The following is an 18,932-nucleotide window of genomic DNA, read 5'->3' as shown; positions in this document are numbered from 1 at the left end:
AATTGCTCTTATGATTTCCGTGGGACTTTTATTAAATTGGTACACGTCTGCAGAGAGGAGTTGTTAAATTCAGTTAGAAAGATATCGAAGTAAGAAGGCATCTGCGGTGGCTTCCCATTAAAGGAACATTAAACCACTCCAGCCTATTCAGTGTACTACAACAGTGGACAATTACATTTTAATACCGTCTCCGACAAGGAAACGGAATCAAGTCTCTGAACCAAACCACTGTTCCTGCAAGAACATCTTTAATTATCAGTGCCTGTAAATGATTCTGACATCTAATCCTGAAACACAGCAAGTTTACAAAAGGATGATCCTCTTATTCTGTTTATTCATTCTACAGTCAAGCTAGCTGAATTTTTGAAAAATAGTGTTTGATCGTATGGCAGCATATTGCTGCCACACTAGAAAAAGAAAAACGGTAAATCTGTTATAGTGTGAAAAGTTTGTTATAACAAGATGCTTTTTTATGTTATAACATGTTATTATGACAAAATATATTATTATCATATACATATGTTCTAACCATCAAGTTGCATGAAAATTGTTTCATGCGGTTTTAAATTACAGCAAGGTCTTTTCACTTTCTTCTTGTAACAAAACTATTTTGTAATAATGTAAAACATTTCTTGTTACAACATGGTAGCTTACATTTTTATAACATCACATAGCAATATAAGTTAGCATGTTATAATGTGATAAGTTTTTTCTTGTGATAACATGAAAACATCTTGTTGGTACAATAAACATTTAATGTTTGACGTTAATGATACTGACCGTTTTTTATTTTTCTGGAGTGGAAGCAATATGCTAAAGTAACAATTATTTTGATTTGTAATTTCAATCAAAGTTTCTGCAATTTGTAATTTAATTAATTTCAAGAAAATGCTGTTATCAAAGGAAACAGATGGTTCTCTGTCAGGTAGGAAATCAATCCCCAAAAACTTGGGTACGTGTAAGAAAATGGTTGGCAATAAAACAATAAAAAGTTAATAAATGCAGAACAAACTATATTATTATTAACATCTTTGGTTTTGTAAAATTAGTTAATTTAAAGTTTTGTTCTATTACTCTGACTCTTTGGGATGCTGTCAGCATTTCTACACTGACTAATTCTACACCGAGCTTCACGATATCACATAATATCACTCAGTTAATGTTTGTTCACTAGAGGCTCGTACCATCGTCCTGTTTGTGGGGCGAGGGAGGTGGAGTCTCTTCTGCCCCCTCGAGGCTGCTGAATGAACTGCAGCTGTCCGTGTCACTTAGAGAGGCAGCATTCATCTGTAAAACCAGACCCTCTTCCTCCTCTCCCATCTTTTTACGCAGTTCCTCATCATCTTCGTCCTTATTTCCATCCGCACCCGCCCCCTCCTCCTCAGCCCCCGTCTCTGATCTCTGCTGATCTGCCCTTACAGGAGCAGCAGGTGTATGATAGGCCTGCTCCACCAGCTGGGATAAGGATGGAGAGATGAATGGAGACAGAGAGAAGGGGGCTTTGGGAGAAGGAGAAGGGGACTGATAAGGAGAAAGAGAGGGCGAATCGCTGGGTGAGTCATGTGGAGAGAGGGAGAAGGGGACTTTGGGAGAAAGGGACGGGGACTGATACGGCGAGAGGGAGGGAGACGCGCCGGGAGAGTCGTGAGGAGAGAGGGATGGAGACACTTTGGGGAAAAGGGGAGGGGCAATGGGAGCAGCAGATGGGGAGAAGTAAGGGGAAAGTAGGGGAGAATGGGAGAAGTTGATCCTCGGAGAGGGCTGCATGTAGTCTGAGTCGTCTGGAAGATTCTCCGTCACTGTTAGGGGCTGAGCTGGAGCCTCCTCTCCCATCACTCCAGCTTTACTTTTCTCTGCCTCCATCTGCTCCTGCAGCTCGGGCCGGAGGTGAGGAGTCGCTGACGGAGGCTGAACTTCGCTGGAGGCGTCCTGTGTCCGCATCAAAGGCCAGGGCTGGGATGCCTGAACGGCTTGACTCGGGACTTGCCCTTGTTTCAGCGCTTTACATTTTCCTTTGGTTTTGGGCATCAGAGGTGGTGGAGGAGGAGGAATAAGCGGCGGCGACAGCAAAGTTGACGTCTCTGTGGAAACGCGAACCTTGATTGGATATACAGGAGAAATACAAAAGAAAAGCACAATTAATGTTTTTTTTTCTCTGCATATTGAGCACAAAACTCTAAATTACAACAGTTGAGATGATGTACAAAACGTAAATAAATACATAATGCAATGATTTGGAAATCATTTTCAACCTCTATATAGTTGAATACAGTACAAAGACAAGATATTTAAAGTTCAAACTGATTAACTGTAAATACACACTCATTCTGAATTTGATGCCTGCAACAAAAAGAAATTGACAGGAGCAGCGGAAGGCTGGAAAAGTTGTGGAATTCTCATAAAACACCTGTTTGGAAAATTCAACAGGTAAACAAGTTAAATGGTAACAGGTGACAGTACCATGATTGGGTATTAAAGGGGCATCCCTGTATGGCTCAATCGTTCGCAGGCATGGACGGAGTGAGATTCACCACTTTGTGAAAAACTAAGGACGAACAGTCCAAAAGTTTAGGAATGTTTCTCAACTCGAAACGGCAGGAACTTAGAGCTTTCACCATCTACAATCCATAAAGTTCATCTGAGACCATCCAGATTGTTACCGGGATCTGCCAGGATCCGTGATGGTATGGGTGTGTGTTAGTGCCCATGGCATCATGGGTAACTGTCACACCTGTTAATGCGACACACAGGTTTTGGAGCAACACATGCAGGCATCAAATCCAGAATGAGTGTGCATTTACAAAAAAGTGAATAAGTTTGAACATTAGGGTTCTTGTCTTTGTGCTGTATTCAATAGAATGTAGGTGAAAGATGGTTTGTACATCATTGTTTTCTGTTTTTATTTACATTTTACACAGCGTCACTACTTTTTGGAATAAGGGTTGTACACCAAGTCAGAAAACACATTTTTCAGAGGACTTTAAGTGCTGGAGACACTGTGGTTTTATGAATGTTCATCATTATCATATGTTTTGGACTGTAATGTCATTAATTTCTTTTGGCAGGACATGCAGAGACTGTACTCAACACAAAGACATTTAGACATTCTTCTCCTTTGTTTGTTTTTGTTTTATCTTACTTTTGCCTAGTTTGCTCGATTCTGAAAGTGGCCGAATATTTTATTTATCATCTCATAATATGAGAGTAACAATGAAAAACAGAATAATTCATAAATTATTCTCCCAATAAAAAACATTAATTGTAGGGTAAATCCGAACCTTGAGGCTGCGTTTGAACATGCGGCGTCTGGACAGAGCGGTCTGGGACTGCAGGAAGAGGGGGTTGATGAAGCAGAGAGCACCCATGCCGGCGCCACAGTCCAGCTCCCTGGGGCTGCGTGTCGTGATCGGACAGAACTCGTGGAACAGGGTGGGGTTGGAGGCCGGTTGTTTGTTGGTGTCGTCTGATTCAGGTGCTGTCTTGTTGAGCAGACTGTCTGAGTCGGGCTGTGGAGCTGCGTCAGGCTGAGCTGCAGAGCTCGTCTGTGGTGCAGCAGCAGGCGGGGCCGTGGTTACAGCGTCTGGCTTCTTCTCCTCGTCCTTCTGGGGCTTAGGCGCCTCCCGGGGCCCACGGACGTTTAGGCGGGAATTCCAGAATTCTATAAAAAAAAAAATAGATGTGTTATTTCTTTATAGTGAAACAGTGATTTCTGCTTAAAAGACCAGTGTGTAGGCCTGTTGTAGATTTTTTTTTGTTTCATTTTTAAACTTGTTTAATGGGAACCATCACATTTTACATGGTACAATATATCAGAGCCCTCAAAAATGGTTAATTTACTTTTTAATTTGTATTTGTTTAAAATGTTGTATACCAAAAACTCATTGGACAATAATACTACAATAAAAACTCAGATGAAACAGATGAAAACTTTTAAAAAGTGTCTTTTACTAAATAATAAATCTGCTGTGCACAGCATTTTATGTTAATCTGAAATTCTTTTTTCCTTTAAAAGGTAAAGTGCTTCTGCTTTCCTTCTTTAACAAAAGTAAGCACGTGCAAAAATTTGGCATGAATTTTAATGAATTAATTACTTGTGTGCAACAGCAAAACAACAATAATGCAGCAGTGAGTGGCAGTAATTTAAAAAAATACAATATTCAATACACTGTTACATCCCTGTATAAAAGCTATTTTAAAAAGTACATTTATAGCATAAATACTGTTGATTATGATATAAAAAGTCAATAAAACAACAAGTCTCTCTGCCTACTCATTCATCCTTCAGTGAACAAAAGGAAAAACTACCTACGCAGACGTCTTTCCAGTGTTTATGTTTGTTACCCAGCAGCTGTGAGGTAATTTCTGTCTGTGTTGAATGAGCACCTTGCGTAAATAAATCTTTTAAAGCCGGGGTACTTAAGGTCGAGGTTACAAAATCTGCTGTCAGGAGACAAGGAGTCGCGTTAACCAACCTATTCCCATGTGCGAGATGGACTCCAGCTCTTTGTGGGACGTCGCTTTTGCAATGGCTTCAGGAAGCTCCAGAGGGAAGGGTAACACGTCTCTGACACACAGACGATTCGTAACGTTAACACCAACATTAGTTCTCGCAGATCATTAAAAACAATGACAGCGTTCGATGTAGAAAAGGAGGAAAAAGAGGATAACACACTGTGGATAGACGGGGTAGAAAAACAGATCATGAAGGAGGCTTAAAAAGAGAACAGCCGAGGATGATGAGAGTGAGGAAGACGAGATTTTACCTGCTGACACAGTAGAAGGAGATTAGTCTTGGGAGATCTGGGAAGCTGATGGCTGAAGTCTCCAGAGACAGAGCTGGTGGGTGAGGAAAATTCATGTGTAAATACTGGAGCAAATGTACAGTACATTTTATAAAACATACATAAGCATTTAAATCGATTTCCTACATTCCAGTCAAGGGATCAAATATACATAAAATGCTGCTTTTAAAACTAAGTAATATAAAAAATAAACACAATCTGCATTATGTTCATATCAGTGCATACTGGACACCAAATACACTATATCAGCCTATAATACCCACCATATGATGTATCAGTCTGGCTCTAGTTACATGAGTGGTGGTGAGTGAACTGACATAAGCACTTAAGAATTAAAGTAGTTGCGCTCTTTGTTTTGTTTGGGTAACTAAAGCAGATTAGTATCTTGATATGTGACTACACTGGTCTGACTCAACATTTCCGTTCAGTCTGGCTGGCGTTAGAAGTGTTTCGTGGTCAGACGCAGGAATCCCATTTTAAAGCTCGGGAGGGTTCGGGTGTGCCGTGCTCTTACTGGATTGTTCCTCCCTGATGCCAAACTGCTGGACGAAGGACGGCACGCTGTCATCCGCCAAACGGACACACAGCACGTTTCTCCGGGATGTGCGAGACTTGCGCACCAGGAAGGTCTGCAGGACAACATGACAAATCACTGAGCCTGCGGTATTAACATGAGACCTGAATGATCAAACTACAAATGTGACAAATTTTTATAAACTCTGATTAATGATGTTTATGACATATTCTTAATTATGTTATTTGCCTTCTTGCATTTTTGGCACATGTTGTACATAAAGTTATTTCTTTCTTTGTGTAAAGAACATTGTCTCCATTTGTCCCAGCATCAGCTATTAATATATTAAGGGCCAGATTTACTAAGATCCCAAATCAAGAGTGCTAAATTACATATTGCACATTTGGTTGGTGTGTGTTTTGCAGGTGATCTGCTAAGAATAACTGTGTAAATGACTGCAGGCGCAAACACTGACAGCAGTATTTAAATGAGGGTTTTGCGTGTTTTACAGGTTTCCCCCACAGGGAGTTTGGATGGAAAGCAGAAAAACCGCAGGCACAAAATGAAATTTGATTCCATGGATGTGTTAGCGGAAGAGGCAAACAAACATATTGTTGAGTTACAACAAAAAATATTCAGGAACAACAGATGAAATTTAGAGAAGATGGCAAGATATAAGGTGAAGAACAAAAGAAAAATTAAAACTTCTTGAACTTCTTCAGAAATTAATAATAATAATAATGATAAATCCAATGAGCAAAAGACAAAAGCTGTCTCTCTCTCGCTCTGTGGGACACTTGGGCCATTGTTGCACACAACAGGAAGCTGGTCAGTGCTGTATCTGTTCTGACAATGACCATAACTGCCCTGGCAAGACAGTGGTGAGGTCTCTCAATCCAAGCAGTCCCGCAGCAGAGCAGTTGGGCACTGGAGGGGGAGGACAGGTGCTCTGGGGAGAGAGGAGCGCGCTGCGGGAGAGACATGCAACCTGCCATAAAACCCCAGTTTGAAATGTAAGGTTGGCAAAAAGAAAGAAATAGGAGGATATAATAAAGGTCTGTGGGCTATAGTGGCTGTGAATGTTTCGTTTGGCTGCAAATAGGCTGCAACAAATTTATGTTTAACTGTGGTGCTTTTCTGTGTCAAGGATTGTTGAATGGCAACTAAAATAAATGCATATCCACAGCAGCTCATGAGAAATGTCTTTACCACAATAACAGCGACCATCTGTGCGAACCGATGAGCATTTCTGGCTTGGTAAATCACAGAGAGTGTACTAAATTACCCTATTTGTATTTTCCCCTCCCATTATTTTGCACACTAGAGTAGAAACGCCCCATATTGTGTATTCATTAAGGCAAACATACTAAATGGACAGTACAGGCTGTCTTAAACATCGTTAGTACATCAGTTTGCACATTTGTTTGTTTTCTTACACGCATACCTTCAGTAAATCACTGTGTCGCTGTGAGGAGCTGGGAAGAGACACACTCTGTGGTGCGCTGGGACACACTTTTACTTTCGCTGGCTGTCGTTAATTACTTTTTTTGTCATCATGATAGAAAAACGTTTAATTTTCGTGCTGTCAGTCACCTTTTACCTGCTGACAGTGTAAGTAAAACATGAGGCTCATGTAAGCTGATATAGAGTTTTAGTGTGACACTGAACTTAAAATGAACGGAACAAATAGTCAAATCTTTGTATTGAAAGGCCAGATGGACAGTAGTGTTTGTTTGCATAAAGAACGTGGAAGTGAGATCCGATCACTAGCGGTTACTTGAGATACAACTTAAAGAACTTAGAGCTGTCCACTTATGTTTGGATCACCAGGTCTGAGCAGCTTCACTGAGCGCATGTGACAGTATGGACTTGGACAGAGCAGGCTAGAGAAATATACAGTGTGTGTGTGTGTGTGTGTGTGTGTGTGTGTGTGTGTGTGTGTGTGTGTGTGTGTGGCTCTGACCCCGGGAGGCTCTCGCCGCAGTATGTGCAGTGCGGTGGCAGGGTTGATTGACAGCTGAAGCCACACAGGAACTGTGAGCAGGAGACGGTCCAGCACGCTGATGCTCTTCAGAGAGCCTCGTCCCCTTTGATGTCCCTGGAACTTCCGCTGTGACGACTGGGTGGGCTCCGGGAAGTCATACAGCGGTTCCTCCTGCTGTGCCATCTACACACAACACATGATCATTAATTATCCTGCAGCTGATCATGCACTCCTCTGGTGTGTGTATGCTACAGGTGGTTATTAACTGTCCCAGTGGCTCACACTCACAAGAGGAAGATTGGTGGGATGGCTGCACACACACAGACAGACAGACACACACCTGCGTAATAAATGTGCCTGGATTGGGACAGCAAGTCCAGACTTGGTAAAGTGCAGCAGCTCAGACAGAGCTTGAATGAAATATGAAGCACTGGGAAACAAACGTTTAAAATATAGGCACAGAAACAGGATGAACAAACGTCACAAAAGGCGATGCAACGTTAAATATTAAAAATAATGACAACTTGCAGTGATTAAGTTGGTTTCAGGTTATTAAACAGGTCTGTCTCCTCGTTACAGCTGCAGTCTGACCGCCTGGGCCTGCATGTCAACATGTGTCTGGATCCGCAGCGCGCATTCCTCTGAAACATTTCCTCCTCAAACTCATGTTGCACTCACAGTCTTCCTGCTGTACAATCACACCACTTGTTTTACATCAAATCTAACTTTGCACAGCACCATTCTCAGTTCAGCATTACCTAACTCGTTGTTTACCTCTTTGCCCCGATCCCTCTTCTTCTTCTTCTTCTTTTTCACCCCCTCCGGATAAACTTTAACTCTTCCATCAACTCTTTTTTTTCCGCCACGATGAAAAGTGAACTTCTCCTCCACTTTGGCCAGTCATAACCTGTGTTTCCACATCCGGAGATGTCTCCCAGCTGTGGCTCCTCCTCCCTCCCACCTGGAAACTAATACGTCACAAAGCTGTGTCTCATGGGAGCGACTCACATGTCCCAAATTTAATTGTTAGTAGGTTTGTTGTAGTTATGTTGTACGGCCATAACGTGGCCAGCAGCAGTTTAACATAAGTATAATAATATTTGCTGGGAAGCAGTTTTAATGTTGTAACATTAACAACAGTATAATAACATAGGTAACACACTTGTAAACTTACTCTCAAATAGTAGTAAGAAGTAAACATCTCAGTCAAATAACACTTTTTTGAAGGTGGGTTGTACGAATTATTATTTTTATTATTATTATTATTGCATTTTTACTTGTATAGAACCATTTCAGTAAAATACGATTACAATATTACTTTTACATTCCTTGAAACATCGTAAACAGATTTAAAAACAGCAAGGCTGAGTTGACAACAAATAAAATAAATACAAAGATGAATTTAAAAAATCTACTAATAATATGTGTACGTAATAAAAAAAACAACACAATCCAGAATTCAACTTTAATTCAACGCACAGACTCTATTAGCAAATCACACAATCTTTTTTATACACATTTTAAAATATATATATATATATATATATTAGTAGAAAAGGTCTAGTTATTGTACATGACATGCAGTGGCATATAGTGCTTGCTAGAGACAAGTGACAGTACTAATGTTAGTAACGCAACAACACAGCCCTTAACTTCTCCTTTTCAAAATAATAGTAACAAGGTAAATCGATTAATATTCAAATCAAATATTGTTGTTGTTCTAATTTTCATCTTTACTGATGAACTGTAATATAGGTTATTATCACTTAGAAATAAGGTAGAGTTTATGTTCTTTTGGTCCGGTTCATTTGATGTATGTGAAATTTGCTAAAAAATTATTATGCGAGCCATACGGACTTTCCTGTGAGGCTGCGGTGTCACGAAACATCGTGACAAACCCTGGTGCGGTCGTGCCTAAAAGGGAATCCTTGATTTGCGAAACTCTCGCGAGATTTGTACGCATTGTCTCTTCATTGGGCACGTTGTCTAAACGAAAAATGTCTTATGGCGTGACAGCGAGGTGATTTAAGATATGCGTACGCTCTCGGACAAAAAAAAACTAGGGTAGGGTTACGGAAATGTATGGTAATATTATTAACACAATAATTACTCTCGCGAGATTTTTCGCTGATCTAGTATTCCCTTATGGACACACCGTGATGAAACTGCGCCCCCATGGCTGCCAGCGCACCACAAGAAACCGGAGGCGGATGTGATGTTTTAAATACAGCTCCAGGACCGCGTTGGGTAAGTCTGTGTAGCTGCTATGCTGGCATAATTAATGTTTTCCCTCCATTTTCTACAGAATTAAAAACGTGGTTGGGTTAACAGTATAAAATATACTTTATGACAGCTCATTGTTACTGTTGTGGAGCTCTAGCATAAGCAAACGTTTTCACCCACTGTGATGAAAATAGCTACGTTAGCGTTAGCTAGCTAGCTTAGCCACCGTTAGCTACACGGTTAATGTTTGCGTTTAACAAAATGGCCAGCAGTGTCAATAGTTTATAGCTAACTGTTGGTCGTGTGAATGAGCTTACATGTTACCATACATTTTCTTTCATGTTACCGTTTGCCTGACATTTGCTAGTTAAATGTGCACGGCTCCCTTTAGCTAACTTCATTGGATCAATTTTCACCGCGAAAGTTAACGGTTTTATTAGCTTAGCTAATAGTACCTGACACTTCTTACCAATTAGAAATGTAGTAGTAGTTAGTTAATGGCTTCAGTTCTGTATATTAATCCTGTCTGGTATTACCACTTAACGGTAAAGTTGATTAACACGAGCTACGATGAGCAGCCACTTGTTAGTTTGCTGTTGAGTTTCACTGACTAAACAATCAGCCAAAGTATCCAACTTAACGAAAATATAATTTTTTACTGTTTTTACAGATGACTGGTTGAAACAGAGATGAGCGGTGAGAACGTGAAGTTGTTTGTGGGGAATCTTCCTTTAGATGCAACTCACGACGAGCTGAACAAGCTCTTTGCACCGTATGGAGAGATCAACACCTGCTCTTTGCTCAGACAGTATGCCTTCGTTACCCTGAGGGGAGAGGGGGCAGCAGACAGGTAATCAGCTGGTCATCACCATTATTACGTTTTTAAAATTAATCGCCTTTCTAGAAATGTTCTTGCATATCTTGGGGATAGATTTAAATGGGAATATGAATTTATTTTTAGGTATAGAAGGGTAGTTTTTGCTGAAATAGAAGTTTGTTTTTACAATTGTTGCTTCTATTGCCAATGTGTTTTTAAACAAAATATAAGCCTGAAAAAAGTGTTTGTGCCAATGATAATTGGTGGGAATTCGTCATTTTTGCAGTGCAATTTTGATTTTTATTGGACAAAAAAATAATAAGATTGTGATAATGTAATATATGTTTGGGTCTGTATCAATTCAGTTGCAGTTAATAGTTCAGTCATAGTATGAATTATAAAATATGTAAACACACTGTAGGCCCTATATATATTATCAGTATGTACATAGGAAAATGTACAGGTCATGTAAAATAACATTAAAAGTAGAATGAAAATATTTTACAAATTATGGTGCAGTGATGAAAGAAAGTACAGGGTATTGTGTCATAAATTATGAGAAATAAACATTGTATGGAAAGGGGCATGTATGTTACAATAAAGTGGAAACCTCTCATAGTGATCACGCCTGTCCAGGTCAATGCATATGACCATCTAATTTACGTTTGTGGTTTATTTTTTATTAGATGAATATGAAGTAATGAAATTGACAGTTTTGCTATTTGATGAATTTTATTAACTGTCTCATAATACAGTACTTTTGTTTCTAACACTTTCAAATTACTGTATTAATTAAATTGCTGCGTGCAATTCAAAAACATAAATGCAGTTCAGTACTCTACAGAGATGCAACGATTAATGGATTAATCAATCGGTTAGTCAAAAGAAAATTAGTTGTCAGCTATTTTAATAATCGTTTAATAGTTTCAGTCATTTTTTTTTCCAAGCAAAAATGTCAAAAACGTGCAAGTTCCAGCTTCTTAAATGCAGGGATTTGCTCATTTTCTTTGTGATTTATAGAGTTTTTGGGTTTTGGTCAGTTTGTTGGACAATAGATGCAATTTGGACGAGGTGGCTTTGGGCTCTGCTGAGCATTCTTAACATTTTTTTTTTACTTCTTTATAGACTACACGATTAAACAAAGTAACCAGCAGATTAATCGATAATGAAAGTCAACATTAGTTTCAGCCGTAGTACTGTAGATAAAATGTAGCTTAATTTAGTTTTGCTGCTGCATCTGGTTGTTTTGTTTGTCATGTTTATCATATCTGTTCATCATGAGAGAATTCACTGTATTATAATACTATTATTAATAAACAACACAATGGAAAGTATTATAAAAATGTACAGAAATACGTATCTACATTACAAAATGACAATAGTATTATTAAAAAAAATATATAGAAAGGTGCATCAGTGTTACTGTCTTACAGATTAGAAGTTAGTATTAGACCATACCAGTGTGCCTAGTGTTTATAAAGCACTATGTAAAAAATATAAATCTTTGATGACAACTGCTGAGTGTATTTTATGGTTCTGTCAGTGTTTTTACAACTGAAAAAGCAGACTGAGTCTGGGATGTGAAATATCTAAATCAGCCTTGAGCAATATTTATGGCTCTCAAAAGGAAACTAGCACTCATATTGAAAACTGAAAATTCAGATTGACCTAGATCAAACAACAAAATTAGCAAAGTTCATAAATGTCTAAAGTTTGCATAATCAGGCTGACAGGCCTGCTGAGTTTAGTGCTGCAGTATCTTAAAAACATTGAGGTGTCAGAAGAGAGGTTTAGAGGCTTCAATAGAACTGAATCCCTGCAGAATCAAAAACAGTATCGTGAATTGATGAGATCAAAGAAAATTTGGGTTGATAAGTCTACAATTACAATTGATGCATGAAATTTCCGGTTAAGTAAAACCAGTTGTGAGGCTACAATCAACAGTTATTTTCATTGTTATTCTGTCGATCATTTTCTTGACTAATCAATGAGTTGTTTCATCTATAAAATGTCAGAATGTCTTGTTTAGTCTAAAACCCAAAGATATTCAGTTTACTGTCATGGAAGAGTAAATAAACCAGAAAATATTCATGTATAAGAGGCTGAAATCAGAAAAGTTTTATTTATTCATTTATTGATTACTATTGTTCTTGCTCTCACAGGGCCATACGGCATCTTGATGGCAAAGAGTACAGAGGCAGACCCTTGGTGGTCGAGGAGTCACGTGCACGCCCACCCAACTCTACTAAAGTGTTTGTGGGGAACCTCAGTGCAACGTGTTCAGCAGATGACTTGCACGGGCTGTTCTCAACCTTTGGAAGAGTTTTAGACTGTGATAAAGTCAAGGGTGAGTCAGAAAGCCCCTCACCAGTGCTGATGGTACAACAGAAATCTATGCACAAGTTTGCATGAAAGCTTAATCAGCCTGATTCCAGATTTTGTAGAAGTCCTGATCTGTAATGAATTAAAATTTGCTGGTTGAAGTCTAGTCATTTACTAGACATTTACTTTTGAAATCAGCGTCTCATGTAAACATTGTTCTCCCCGCTTCCTGTTTACTCTACAGCCAGATTATGCTCAAATGTTGGCTATGCATTTGTGCATATGGAGAGGAAGGAGGAGGCCCTGGCAGCTATTGAGGCACTCAACGGGACCATGTACAAGGGCCGTCAGCTGGCCGTGGAGCTGTCCAAAGCCCAACCTCTGATCAACCAGATTGTGACGCCTGGAAACCCTGGTGCAACAGGTGGACATAAAGGATCCATTTGTGTTTTGCATATAATTCAGTGGTGAAAACTACTAGTGTGGATGTTCTCATCATGCTTTCTTCTCCTCACAGGTGGCAGGGAGGGTCTTCTTCCAAGACCGCCTCCATCATTAGAGCATCACCAGAGTCAAGCGGCTGTGCTAGCGGCAGCTGCAGCAGCTGCAGCTGGACTGCCCATACAAGTGAGTTATCTCTCTCTAGCAGGGCATCTGCTATCTTTGTAAAACCTCTGACTTATTACCTCTGAAAACTGAGACAGCTAGTTAGTAGGATGTGCCTGATTACTGGACTAAACGATTTCTAGATGGAACCAGAAATACTAGTCAGTTAAACTTATTGTACAGTACAGCGCTGATTAACTGTTGCCTGTAAGATGTTACATGGATGCCTGTCACACATCAGATAACAGCCCCCCTCCCTGTGCCGAAGGCCAGATGGCCTGGAAGTTATTGTAATCAGCAAAGTGGGACAGATGCTTGTATAGCTTGTAAAACCAGCGCACTTTGACAGAATTTTGATCCACGAAATTAAAATGAGGTTTTATGTAGGCTGCGTCAGAATAAACTACCATATAACCACTCAGCTAGAGCAGTGTGTAACCACATTTCAGCAGCAGTTAAAGCATGATTTGATTATTGAAGAATATGATTTTCTGCTTCAAATGGCCCTTGGTCCACAATGTTTGTTCTGAAAATAATTAACCTTATCATTTAATACATTGTTTTCAATTTTCAGTGTTTTAATGTGGTTTTTTTTTTTTTCAACCTTTAGACTAGTTGACTATCCTAAATTGAAATTTCCATTTAATCAACAGGGAAATTAGTTGCCAGAACATCCCTAATTGTTGTTAGACTTGCTTTTAACCTGATACTTTGTAAAAAAAAAAAAAAAAAAGTACTCTCACATGTCTTTGACCATTATTGTGATTTAGATTAATTGGTTTCAGTATGTTCAAAATGTTTAAATGCTCGTGTCTCTCATCTTTCTTTGCAGGTTCAACAAAGTGTCCACAACTCATTCTACAACACCACATCCTTTGACCCCACCTATGCTGCTCTGAAAGGCATTACAAGCGCCAAAGGTGCAGATGGGGTCATATATGGTGCTCTCGCCAGCCAGGTGTATGGGTCCGTTGCTGACCAGGTGTACCAAGATATAACCAATCACAATTCTGGACCCGCCACCACTGTTGAAGAAGTAGAGCCAGCAGTCCAACCAGATCCTACAACACTTTTCGAGGCAGCACGAGCCAAGTTCTTTCAGGAGGGACAGAAGGTCTTTTAACAAATACTTCAGTAAAATCATTTATACTGTTCTTCTCCTTGTATGTTTTTGCATTTTATGTATATTAACTGACATAATTCCACTCAAAGGTTCTGGCAGAGCAGCAGGCAGGGAGGAAAGCAGCAGCTTCAGACAATGAGCGGGACCGCAGCCCAATCAGAGGAAACCGAGCCCCCCTCCTCCCCGACCCTGTTCCGGGTTCCTTTGCTCAGATACGACCCAAACGCCGCGCCCTGCTGCCAACACCACCTGGAGGACCTGAAGAGCCCCCAGCTGCCACGACCACACCTGAAGGGTCAGACCCTGTTGCTAGGTACACATAACATGTTTTGATAGAGGAGTAAGTTACATGAAAAACAAGCACATTAAGCCCACTCACATTTGCACATATTATAACAACAATAGTTTATTTATAGCACTGATAAATCAATAGTCATGTTTCCATTCAGGCTTGTACAATTTTCTCTTTTTTTCCATACCTTCCTGACATTTTCTAGTGTATTATGGCAATATTGGTGTAAAACTTGTGTAAAACAGCCCAACTCAACTGTACCCCACTGCTGATTGTCATAGTGCTTCTGTTCCCACAGTTCGGGAAACAAAAAACACAGGAGCTTTGCTCTGGGCTTGAGAAGCTGCAGCTTTTATTCACAAACTGTAACCGACTATGTACATTTACTGGTGGGCCAACAGCTTCGCTGCTCACCGTCTCTCCACTTAGTGCACAGTTACTGTCAGACTGTGCTGCTACATTCACTACACTACTCTGACCAATTAGTAGTCTGCATTGTTTGCTGGCTCACCTTTATCATTTGAACTAAATCCAAAATACTCCTAGGACCGAGGCATTTTTCTTTTTAATACTTAATCCCGCTGTTGTAACTTAATCCCCCAGATGCCACACTTCTCAGCTCAGCTGCGCTGCTTGTTCTCCAGTAGAGAGACTGACCTCAGGTGGCATGTGCTCTGCACAACAATACATCGCCAGGATATCAATTTAATAGAAGGAGGAGCATCTGTATTTAGGATGGCATTGGCAGTCACATACTGTTTGGATTTCTTAACACCCATTAAAGCCCATAAAAAAATCATAATAGAGTCATAACTGACCTTGGTTGCAGTTCGAGGTTTGCCTGTCAACAGTTCTGCAGAGGTTTTTTTATGATGGTGGCCTATGGGGGGAAACACTTCTTGGGCAGGTGGGGAATTTTTTGCTGCAATCCCATGAGTGGCTACTGGGAAACAATGGAGGAAAGGCTAAGCCACAATACTTTAGCAAGGTTTATATATTACATCTATGGTCAACTGTCCCATGAAAGAATAATTACAACATGGCTTTCTTTAGTGGAGAAAAAATCCACAAGACTTTGTTCTCTCATAGATGGCCAAGGTGACTGGGTTTTATTGGCAGTTGGCAAACAGCTGGTTTTGTTTCTGGTTTGCAATCTCTAGTTCTTCTATTCTGTTTGTTAAAATAATTTATAGTACCAACTTCTGGCCAAACTAGGCATTGTGTAGTTTTTTCACTCCAAACCAGTTGATGGGACCGCAAAATTCACATTTTCTTTCCTTTTTTCTTTTTTGCAACATATTAAAATTGGCTTGAAATTTGCTTTATGCTTACATGGGAACATGACTAATGATTACAAAGCACTTCACGAAAACATTACACAATTTAAAAATACATCCACTTGTCCTTTTTTAGATGTGAGATGCGATTTTTAGACTAATTTGCCTCATTTCTTCTCCAGATCTTACACAGAATACTACCAGCAAATGCATCAATATCAACAGTATCAACAGTACCAGCAGCAGTACCAGTACCTCCAGTATGCTTACACCAATCCTCCTCCGCCGCCACCTCCACCTCCACCGCCCACCACACAGGCACAGGCCTCCACCACAGCCCCTGCGCCCCCAGGGACATACTCGGCACCCCCAACCTATGCTGCATCGGGAGCCTACGCAGCGCCGGGAACATACGACACCTCGGGAAGTTACGACGCCTCATCGGGGAGCTACAACGCTTCATCTGGGAACTACGATGCCTCGTCTGGAAGCTATGACGCATCAGGCTACGGGGCATCAGGAGCATATGATTCATCGGGAGCTTATGCTGCAGCGGGAAGCTACTCCGCATCCACACCGTATGAGCAGACACCCGCACACGGGCAACCCATGCCCCAGCGCCATGATTACCCTTACCACACGCCAGAACCTCCTTATCGATAGTCCCACTCCCCAAACACTCCTTCCACACTGCAGATTGTGTGTGTGCGTGTGTGTGTGTGTGCGCGCGCGCGTGTGTGCGTGCATGTGTATTTACATAAGGGACAGTTATAAGAGGAAAATCAGAGAGGGAGCAAGGTTCTAATTTGAATGCATCTCCACTTTTCTCCATCTTTATCTCATCTCTAGGTAACTAGCTTGCCTGTCAGTTGATGGCGGTTGAGTGAAGTGGGCGATTATATGAGTTAATAACAAGGTGTTCAGACAAGTAGGGCAGGAGAGAAGTTGAACAGCTAATATTGGAATATTGTCATTCACATTCACAGTTTCTGTTAGATGTTATAGAGGCACAGCTGGTTCTTTGTTGAATGTTAAGCTGAAACGTATATCTGGACAAAATTGCACTCAGAAGCCAGGTTGGGATCCCGTGGGAGAGAGTTTTTGTGTGCTGAATCAAGGCCTTTTAATTACTCTACATAAAAATGTGCACAAAATAGGACAAATTCTCATCCAAAAAATTAGTACAGCAGTCCAAATAGTAAGTTGGAGCCGTAGACTGTAAAGGTTGAAATCCTATTTACTGTACGATCTATGGATAAAGCAAGTTGTTTGCCCAGATTTGGGGAGAGCTCTACATGAGCGCAGGACACAAGCAACAAAAAAAAAAGTAAATTGACAAAAACTAAAATGACAGAAACAAGCAATAACAAGTCTTACTTTTTGAAATGATGAGCTTTTTATATCTATCAGTTGCTTGTCGATGTAAAGCTAAGCCCATGATCCTAAAAACAAAAGTTCACTGCTCTGAAAATGCATACTAGAATTTGTTTGAAGTGACTGACTCATTAACATATTGGTCAGTTAAACTGTTATAAACATCTACTCCTCATAAAAGATTATTAACGTTTCCTTACTACTCATAAACACATCTCAGCTTCCTTGATCACATGACATGTTTGACCATTTTCTGTGCTGAACAACTAATCATTTAATTGAGAAAATTATCAACAGATTAATCAATGAAAGTAAACGTTAGTTGCAGCCCTTATTCCGTTTAAACACATGAGCTGGTGCCCTGGCAAAAAGAGAAAATGATCCATCTGGCTCCATCTCTACTTCTTTTAAGAACTCATCTTGCAGTGATGATGATTCAGGTCTGTATTGGCTCATATTTCTCCATGATAACAATTTAAAAATATACATCCAAACCCACACACTAGTGTTGGTGTGGGAACATCTGTGTGGCGTATGTAACAGGCCTTGTTTGAATTCAGCTACATTGACCCTCCTGTAACAGCCAGTCTGTTCGTCCAGACATGTAACTGCCTCATTAGTGATGCATGTCGAAGAGAAAGCAGAACAGAAGTGGAATTGGATTTGAGCGATACATCACCCAGATTTTTGTTGCCTTTACTGAAGAACCTTCATTTTCATAAAGATGGAGAATGTTAATTGACCAGATTGTCTTATGTGTCAGGTTGGTTTCAATGAGCTGACAGGTTAATGCTTCTCAAGCAATTGCCATTTAATTTTGGGTCATTGAAATCTTCGATATGGCAAAATTAAGAAACTGAAGGTTAAAGAGAGAAATTCTGCACTGCCCAGTCAGTGTTGGTGGCAAATGTAGTCAAGTCATGCAATAAATTCCTCAGCCCGAGAAAACAGGTTTCTCCTGCTGAAAAATCTGTCCTTCCTGCATCCAGTGACAGCACTAGATGCAGGAAGAACTACAGGTTATTTCAGCTTGGATTTCTAATCTCCACCTCTGCGTGTGTCCTAGATGAGTAATTTTATCACCTAACACTTTTTTTGTGGCCAACAAAGTAATTGCAATAGTTATAGTGGCGATAACACGACAGCATGGGTGCGGGACTCAGAAGCCGGGCCGCAATGCATTGTGTTACATGTTGGCACTGCAGCACAGATTTGTCAGCAGGAAAACTGTTTTCTTGGTCAGTATTGCAGCACTGAGAAATTTATTGCTTCAGTTGACTATGTTTACCATCAACACTGGTTAGACAGCCACATAGAAAGGGCAGAATTCATGCTTTAAGCTATTTTTGACCCCATTAACTCTGTAGCGTAGTCTACCTGTTGTTTTGAGGCTGTGAAGAATGACTACAGACTAAATTTGTAGTCCACACGGGCCTTCCTGCTTAATTTGTGATGAATATTACCAGGCTTATTGTGCGTGGTTGACGTTTGACAGTTGGGAGGGAAGGCAGAGTGTGAATTTTTGTCATGACTTTGATTAAAAAAAACATAAAAAATACAGTGTAGATGTCCAGATGTTTTCAGCGAAGTATTTGGCT

At 40.2% G+C, this 18,932-nt stretch overlaps 2 protein-coding genes across 3 annotated transcripts; one reads left to right on the top strand and one right to left on the bottom strand.

The window, feature by feature from the left end:
* Window positions 1-8: 8 nt before the first annotated feature.
* LOC146319300 (uncharacterized) lies at window positions 9-8,130 on the bottom strand. Its single transcript, XM_084729896.1, has 7 exons — window positions 8,075-8,130; window positions 7,280-7,483; window positions 5,317-5,431; window positions 4,764-4,836; window positions 4,473-4,564; window positions 3,279-3,658; window positions 9-2,097 (listed from the first exon to the last, which is right to left on the bottom strand). Exons 2-7 carry the CDS (start codon window positions 7,481-7,483, stop codon window positions 1,171-1,173), a joined length of 1,791 nt encoding a protein of 596 aa, XP_084586022.1. The 5' UTR covers window positions 8,075-8,130; the 3' UTR covers window positions 9-1,170.
* Window positions 8,131-9,483: 1,353 nt separating this feature from the next.
* rbm14a (RNA binding motif protein 14a) lies at window positions 9,484-18,903 on the top strand. Of its 2 annotated transcripts, none has more exons than XM_084729895.1 (8): window positions 9,484-9,547; window positions 10,194-10,373; window positions 12,503-12,687; window positions 12,907-13,086; window positions 13,180-13,289; window positions 14,101-14,382; window positions 14,481-14,686; window positions 16,143-18,903. In XM_084729895.1, exons 2-8 carry the CDS (start codon window positions 10,213-10,215, stop codon window positions 16,621-16,623), a joined length of 1,605 nt encoding a protein of 534 aa, XP_084586021.1. In that variant the 5' UTR covers window positions 9,484-9,547; window positions 10,194-10,212; the 3' UTR covers window positions 16,624-18,903. The 2 variants fall into 2 exon arrangements, with proteins under 2 accessions (XP_084586021.1, XP_084586020.1); XM_084729894.1 differs by having other exon boundaries at window positions 14,481-14,704.
* Window positions 18,904-18,932: the final 29 nt, after the last annotated feature.

This window comes from Lutjanus erythropterus, chromosome 11 (genome assembly GCF_056507025.1).
Source record: "Lutjanus erythropterus isolate fLutEry1 chromosome 11, fLutEry1.hap2, whole genome shotgun sequence".
Lineage (NCBI taxonomy): Eukaryota > Metazoa > Chordata > Actinopteri > Lutjaniformes > Lutjanidae > Lutjanus > Lutjanus erythropterus.
Note: the sequence above shows the minus strand (reverse complement) of the source record. Positions and strands in the feature narration are given on the sequence as shown.

Bases quoted from the DNA above. Each gene is read 5' to 3' on its own strand.
- LOC146319300 (XM_084729896.1), bottom strand. From the start codon at position 7,483: ATGGCACAGCAGGAGGAACCGCTGTATGACTTCCCGGAGCCCACCCAG. The intron at 5,432-7,279 runs GTCAGAGCCACA...GTTGTCCTGCAG, and splicing joins TGCGGCGAGAGCCTCCCGGG to ACCTTCCTGGTGCGCAAGTC. The intron at 2,098-3,278 runs GTTCGGATTTAC...TATCCAATCAAG, and splicing joins TGTTCAAACGCAGCCTCAAG to GTTCGCGTTTCCACAGAGAC.
- rbm14a (XM_084729894.1), top strand. From the start codon at position 10,213: ATGAGCGGTGAGAACGTGAAGTTGTTTGTGGGGAATCTTCCTTTAGAT. The intron at 13,087-13,179 runs GTGGACATAAAG...TTCTCCTCACAG, and splicing joins TGGAAACCCTGGTGCAACAG to GTGGCAGGGAGGGTCTTCTT. The intron at 13,290-14,100 runs GTGAGTTATCTC...CTTTCTTTGCAG, and splicing joins CAGCTGGACTGCCCATACAA to GTTCAACAAAGTGTCCACAA.